Here is a 7,467-nt window from a genome sequence, read left to right as displayed (position 1 = left end):
GTTACCTGCTGCTAGCTGGACAAAATGCTATGCTAGGCTATCGATAAACTTACACAAATGCTTGTCTAGCTTTGGCTGTAAAGCATATTTTGAAAATCTGAGATGACAGGGTGATTAACAAAAGGCTAAGCTGTGTCTCAATATATTTCATGTGTGATTTTTATGAATAGGAATATTTTCTAGGGATATTTATGTCCGTTGCGTTATGCTAATTAGTGTCAGGCTGTGATTACGCTCCCGCATGCGGGATGGGGAGTCAGTAAGGTTTTCAAGTTAAATGGAAAGAGAGCCTTTGACGCGACTTCCAATATTGGAAGTTAACAAGGCCACACGCTTTTTTGTGACTCACTTTTTTAGGGGGGGTTTACAGGTAAAAAAAAAAAAGTTTAAAAAAGGAATGCATACAAAGATAACCTCAACCATTCCCCACACAATTACACCACCACCACCAGCCTGTACCGTTGACACCAGGCAGGATGGGGCCATGGACCAACAAGTTTTGCTTTCCCGAGATGCCATTCTGCTCCATTATTTGCCTGTTTGGTTCTTGCCATTCTCCTTCGACCTCTCAATCAATGAGTTGTTTCCAGTGCCCTATGATGAAATTCCATTGGGTCTTTGAGACAAATAAGCCTTCCAACAGAGCCATGCAGTCACTAGTGGAGGATGATGTGATTTCCCACTTACTATGTAAAGAGCATTGAACGACTGGAAAAGCATGATTGTCACGTTCTGACCTTTATTTCCTTTGTTTTGTATTTATTTAGTATGGTCAGGGTGTGAGTTGGGTGGGCAGTCTATGTTTGTTTTTCTAGGTTTTGGGTATTTCTATGTTTCGGCCTAGTATGGTTCTCAATCAGAGGCAGGTGTCAGTAGTTGTCTCTGATTGAGAATCATACTTAGGTAGCCTGGGTTTCACTGGGTGTTTGTGGGTGATTGTTCCTGTCTCTGTGTTTGCACCAGATAGGACTGTTTAGGTTTTTGCACATTTATTGTTTTGTTAGTTATTTCATGTCTAGTTTCTTTATTAAAGAACATGAATAACCACCACGCTGCATTTTGGTCCGCTTCTCCTTCACCACAGGAAAACCCTTACAGAATCACCCACCACAACAGGACCAAGGGGCGTGGTAACGGGCAACAGCAACAGCGGCGCAAAGAGGAATGGACTTGGGACTATGTATTGGACGGCAAGGGTTGCTACACATGGGAGGAGATCCTGGCGGGAAAGGATCGCCTTCCATGAGAACAGGTGGAGGCAGCTAGGAGAACAGAGGCAGCCGGAGAGAGGAGCCGGCGATATGAGGGAACACGGCTGGCAAGGAAGCCCGAGAGGCAGCCCCAAACATTTCTTGGGGGGGGGCACACAGGAAGTGTGGCGAAGCCAGGTAGGAGACCTGCGCCAACTTCCTGTGCTTACCGGGGGGCGAGAGAGACGGGGCAGGCACCGTGTTATGCTGTGGAGCGCACGGTGTCCCCAGTGCGGGTGCATAGCCCGGTGCGGTACATACCAGCAGTATTGGCCGGGCTAGAGTGAGCATTGAGCCAAGTGCCATGAAGCCGGCTCTACGCATCTGGTCCCCAGTGCGTCTCCTTGGGCCGGCTTACATGGCACCAGCCTTGCACACGGTGTCCCCGGTTCGCCTGCATAGCCCAGTGCGGGCTATTCCACCTCGCCGCTCTGGCAGGGCGACCGGGAGCATTCAACCGGGTAAGGTTGGGCAGGCTCGGTGCTCAAGAGCTCCAGTGCGCCTGCATGGTCCGGTCTATCCGGTACCACCTCCACGCACCAGCCCTCCGGTGGCAGCCCCCCGCACCAGGCTGTCTCTCCGTCTCATCCCTACAGGTGCTCCCGCCTGTCCAGCGCTGCCGGAGCCTTCCTCCTCTCCAGCGCAGCCGGAGTCTCCCGCCTGTTCGGCGCTACCAGAGCTCCCGCCCCTCAGTCCAGAGGCGCCAGAGCCCCTCATTCCAGAGGCACCAGAGCTCCTTAGTCCAGCGCTGCCAGAGCCTTCCTCTCCAGCGTTGCCGGAGCTTCCCGTCTGCCCAGCGCCGCCTGAGGCACCCGTCTGCCCAGCGCCGCCTGAGGCACCCGTCTGCCCAGCGCCGCCTGAGGCACCCGTCTGCCCAGCGCCGCCTGAGGCACCCGTCTGCCCAGCGCCGCCTGAGGCACCCGTCTGCCCAGCGCCGCCTGAGGCACCCGTCTGCCCAGCGCCGCCTGAGGCACCCGTCTGCCCAGCGCCGCCTGAGGCACCCGTCTGCCCAGCGCCGCCTGAGGCACCCGTCTGCCCAGCGCCGCCTGAGGCACCCGTCTGCCCAGCGCCGCCTGAGGCACCCGTCTGCCCAGCGCCGCCTGAGGCACCCGTCTGCCCAGCGCCGCCTGAGGCACCCGTCTGCCCAGCGCCGCCTGAGGCACCCGTCTGCCCAGCGCCGCCTGAGGCACCCGTCTGCCCAGCGCCGCCTGAGGCACCCGTCTGCCCAGCGCCGCCTGAGGCACCCGTCTGCCCAGCGGCGCCAGAGCCCCTCGTCAGCCCAGAGGCGCCAGAGCCCCTCGTCAGCCCAGAGGCGCCAGAGCAGCCGCCCCTCTGTCCCGAGCAGCCGCCCCTCTGTCCCGAGCAGCCGCCCCTCTGTCCCGAGCAGCCGCCCCTCTGTCCCGAGCAGCCACACCTCTGTCCCGAGCTGCCCCTCTGTCCAGTGGGGTCATTGAGAGGGGTTGCCATGGTTAGAGAGCCACGGAGGCGGACAATGAGGCGGACTAAGACAATAGTGAAGTGGGGTCCGCGTCCCGCGCCATTCTCTGATTGAGAATCATACTTAGGTAGCCTGGGTTTCACTGTGTGTTTGTGGGTGATTGTTCCTGTCTCTGTGTTTGCACCAGATAGGACTGTTTAGGTTTTCGCACATTTATTGTTTTGTTAGTTATTTCATGTCTAGTTCCTTTATTAAAGAACATGAATAACCACCACGCTGCATTTTGGTCCGCTTCTCCTTCACCACAGGAAAACCCTTACAATGATATACTGTACATAAAGCTAACATAACCCTAACTTTAAAGTAGTGTTGCACGTACACCGAAACTTCGGTACTCTTTCAATACTAAAACATCAAACGGTTCAGTACTAAAATTGAGGTTAAAAAAAACAAAAAAAAACCATTTAATGATATTGAAGTAAAAAAATGCCTAGTGATTGAACAGAGCAGTAGCTGAGTTTATCTGTCTGGATCAAGTGCCATTCTGTGACTGGATAATATGCCTTCTTTTTGATATCAAGTATCGTGATGGTATCCAGTATCGTGATACTAAACCTGGTATCGGTGTCAAATTCAATATTCTGGTATCGTGACAACACTACTTTGTGTGATATACTTAAGCAATAAGGCCCGAGGGATTGCGTTATATGGCCAATATACTACGGCTGGGGCTGTTCTTAGGCGCAACGCAGAGTACCTGGACACAGCCCATAGACATGGTATATTGGCCATACATCATCACAAACCCCCGAGGTGACTTATTGCTATTATAAACTGGTTACCAACGTATTAAGAGCAGTAAAAATAAATGTTTTATCAGACAATCAGCATTCAGGGCTCGAACCACTGTTTATAAATAACCCTAACCAATTATTTTTAGCCATACATTCACTGTCCTCCAGCATGGAGACACACTAACTGCACCTTCTGCGGGTCTTCTTTTCCCAGCAGTTTGTTTCTGTATCAACTCCAGCCTCTCACTCGGAAACGCCACCTGACAGACACATGCAAACTCTTCGAACCCACTAGACTACACTAGATCCACTAACCACACAACTTGCACAGGTCATGAACAAGGATTGGTTTGTCACTGCTAAGACCCTTTGAGTTTGTGGAACTTTTGACTGTTATAGTTTACATAAGTTTAGTAAATAAGAATATACATATTTCAACTATCAGAACCATGTTGCATGTGATGCTGATTGACCGAAAAGGGCTATTTCCGATCATTAGCAAGTGATGTGATGAGATGTGATGAGATGAGATGTGATGTAGTCAACCTGGTTGGTCCAGGACCCCCTGTTGGAGACTGAGTTTACGCTGCATTTCCTGAGAGTGACTCTCTACTACAGCTTCTACAGCTTCTAACTTACTGAGCTACAGAAATAATCACAATCAACATATGCTCAAATGATGTGTTCACATGGGAAACTATAGTGAGTAATCATTTATTATCTTTGAATAAATAATAAACCAGGTATGAAATGTGTGTGTTGCTCTGCTGCACCCGAAGGGCTTTTAGTTGAGGCAGGCAGGCAGGCAGTAGGGGCCAAAAGTGTTGATCAACAGAGAATAGCCAATAGCTTTCTAGCATGTGATGCTGTCTGTGTGGGGGAAAACATTGCTACATCTAGTCTGATCACATCTTTGCCATGGGGCTAAGAGTTAGAACATGAGTGCTGCTTCAGAGACAATCAGCTGACACTCACCTGAGGGAACAGGAAAACAGGCAGACGCTGCATGCTGAATGGCACCATTTCCCCTATATATTGTACTACTTTGGATCAAGGCCCATAGGGCTTTGGTCAAAGTAGTACACTATATACACGGAATAGGGAGCCATTTGGGACACAGAAAGACAATCCTTGCTGCTGTTAGAAACACTGGAACCATTCATGTAGCAACGATGCTACCCTGCAGTTTGAGGGAAAGTACATAGAATGTACCAAACAACACCATAAATGGATATAACCTCGTTCAGAACCTGGTTGTGATACAACACTACCTGTATGGTATAGACAAAAATGAGTCAGTGAAAACATCATGTTTACATTTTAATTCACATGTAATACATTGCAGACTGCTGCTTTTGCAGGTAGCTTCCATAGCTCTCTGCAGTGTACTCAAAGTAACTGTGGTAAGATAGCTGATAATACAATAGTTTCCATAGCAACTTGTCCAGTTCAGTGGTCACATCCATGTGACAAGACACAGAAACAGAAGAGGTTGCCAAGTCACCCATTTATAATCTGTCTGACAAAAAAAAAAGAATGAATGTGCGTCTTTCATCTTATAATACAAGTAGTGCTACATCTTGGCTGAACTTACATCTTGGCACTAAAATAGTTTCAATTGAAACAGGGACTGCTTAATTTCAGCATGGAAAATCCCCCAATAAAACAGACATGATACTAGCTGTTTTCTTTTCATACTGTATGAATAGGAACTGGAGGGCAGGCAAGAATGTAATGAGGTCACTGATACTTGACCTTATAAAAAAAATAGCACAAGTTCAACTTTGTTACACCATATTCATGGGCTGCTGCTGTTTCACAGAATGTGCGTTTGAAACAGCACCAACAGACACCCCAGAACCAGTTTCACTGACCACTGCCTCCAAGTGACATATGACAATGGGGGGGGGGGGGGGGGGGGGCAGTGTTGTTTATCAGCCATCATTGGTCTCAGAGAAGTTCAGTTTTGTCACCTGGAAAATGTATTTATTTACATAGTAACCTTTGACAACCCTTGACAATACAACACCACTAGCAACACAGTGATGCACAAGTTTATCTCAATTTAAGACAAGTTAAAAACAGTTAACTACAGTTATATTTTTTGCTTCTTTCCCGTTGGATTGTAGCACAGTTTTTATTCGGTAATTGACATTCTGGTCTGGCTCTGAGTTTCCACACAACACGGACAGGAAATACAGTGCTGTGAATAGGAGCTAACATAATACAAGTGTTTATCAATCCCTAACAACAACCAAGTCACAAAAGCAGTTTGTGGGAAGTGAAAACGGAGTAAAAACAAAGTAGATAAGCATTTCCAAAGATTTGGGAGTATTACAAACTGTAAAGAGGCAATATACATTTGTTACAGTTTTAAAAAGTATTTGGATTCAGCTTTGTCGTCAAAATTGAGGTGTTCTGGCCCCATTGGTGAAAAAGAATGAAGCAGGTACCAAGAGAGGCCAAAGTACCAAGAACCAAGTGGTTGTGGGCATAGGAGAAGACTGAAGGAGCCTCTGCCCCTGCACATTGGGCCAGAACCATTGGGGTTGTTGGCTCACCTCATCCCTGCTTGCAGTTTCTCCATGTCAACTTTGCGCTGCTCTGCGTTAGCCTGTGAGCGTCTCAGCCTGTCTCGCAGCTCCTGCAGGTGATCCAGTGTGTCCACCAGCTCTCCCTTCACAGTCTTCATCTGGCTCTCCAGCAGCTGGGTGCGGTGCAGGGAGTTCCTCCTGTCTCTCCTGGTGAAACGCACCTTATCCTCCAGGTCCTGGACTGCACCGGACAAGGCCCAGAGAAGAACAAGATCAGAAACAGTCACTTCAAGGGAGAGTTAACATTTTGAGCCAGTTTCCTGGACCCAGATTAAGCTTAGTCTTTGAGTAAAATCTGACATGCATTTTAGTCCAGAACTAGGCTTAATCTCTGTGCCTTGGAAACCAACCCCTTAAGACACAGACATTCAGAGAGAAAACAAATCTAAGAGATGCTAAAATACACATGGAGAGCATCAGTCCAGAACAAAGAAAGTACTCAGAAGAATCATTTGATGACATGATTTCATGCTAAAATATACACTTTAAAAGTAGATACGGTCTATAAAATCAAGGGCACATGCACTATCATATTAACTACATTTGAATGACTTAAATCCTTGAACGACAGTTTATCCATAGCACTAAAACCATGAAGTGCTCGTGCAGTTCAGAGAAGAGACTGAAGTCAATTAGCGTAAGGATATTGATACAGACCCATGTCGTCCCGGGTGTCCCGTCCTTTACTTTCCGTTCCAGGCTCAGGCTTCTTGTCCAGCTTTCCTCTGGTCTCGGCTAGCATCTTCTCCATCTTGGAGAGCTGGAAGGCCTTTGTGACGCTGTCTCTCCGTATACGCAGCATCTGCTGCTCTCGCTCACTCAGCTCACCCTGAACCTTATTCATGTCCTCCGTTGACTGCCTACAGGTCAGGAGAACAGACGAACCCTGGCTCTCAACAGGGGCTTACGGCTGCTAGACACGCTACGTCTGTAAATGGTCACCCTAAAGTCGTTTGCACTGATTACGATACTTGACAACACAAAAGGTAGAAGGACTTTGGGATGTCTAGAGAAGTCAGTCACATACAAGTACACAATATTCTGCGTGTACTGGTTCCCTGGTCTGGATTGAAAATCTCTAAGCTATTCCTTCTACTGGATGTAGTGTTTGTCCTGCTCCTGAGTGCTCCAGCTGATCTTTTGGGGCTGGGCTATCTAGGCCTCTTATATACCCCCAACAAATAGCAGAAAACAGCCTCCAAACAACTAACACTGAGTACAGAGCGTTATAATCAGACAAGTCATAAGACTGGCTTCACCAAGCCCTGCAGCTAACTGACATTATACACTCGACCAGCCGAGACATTAGGCTCAATGTTGAAGGAGAACATTTAACTCAGTACAAGTCTATTTAGACAAATATAACACTTGAATATGCCAGGGTCACAGTA

General features: G+C 48.1%; 1 protein-coding gene across 1 annotated transcript; it reads right to left on the bottom strand.

The window, feature by feature from the left end:
- Positions 1–4,789: 4,789 nt before the first annotated feature.
- On the bottom strand, positions 4,790–7,218 carry LOC110521721 (uncharacterized). The gene is made up of 2 exons (XM_021599524.3): positions 6,734–7,218; positions 4,790–6,257 (listed from the first exon to the last, which is right to left on the bottom strand). Exons 1-2 carry the CDS (start codon positions 6,918–6,920, stop codon positions 6,040–6,042), a joined length of 405 nt encoding a protein of 134 aa, XP_021455199.1. The 5' UTR covers positions 6,921–7,218; the 3' UTR covers positions 4,790–6,039.
- Between the last annotated feature and the right edge of the window lie 249 nt (positions 7,219–7,467).

Source organism: Oncorhynchus mykiss, chromosome 4 (genome assembly GCF_057628025.1).
Source record: "Oncorhynchus mykiss isolate SJ-2025 chromosome 4, ASM5762802v1, whole genome shotgun sequence".
Taxonomy (NCBI): Eukaryota; Metazoa; Chordata; class Actinopteri; order Salmoniformes; family Salmonidae; genus Oncorhynchus; species Oncorhynchus mykiss.
This window is presented reverse-complemented; position numbering and strand designations above follow the sequence as displayed.

Excerpts from the sequence above, each read along its gene's own strand:
- LOC110521721 (XM_021599524.3), bottom strand. The coding sequence starts at position 6,920 with ATGAATAAGGTTCAGGGTGAGCTGAGTGAGCGAGAGCAGCAGATGCTG. Across the intron at positions 6,258-6,733 it reads GGACACCCGGGACGACATGG|TCCAGGACCTGGAGGATAAG; the intron begins GTCTGTATCAAT and ends TGTCCGGTGCAG.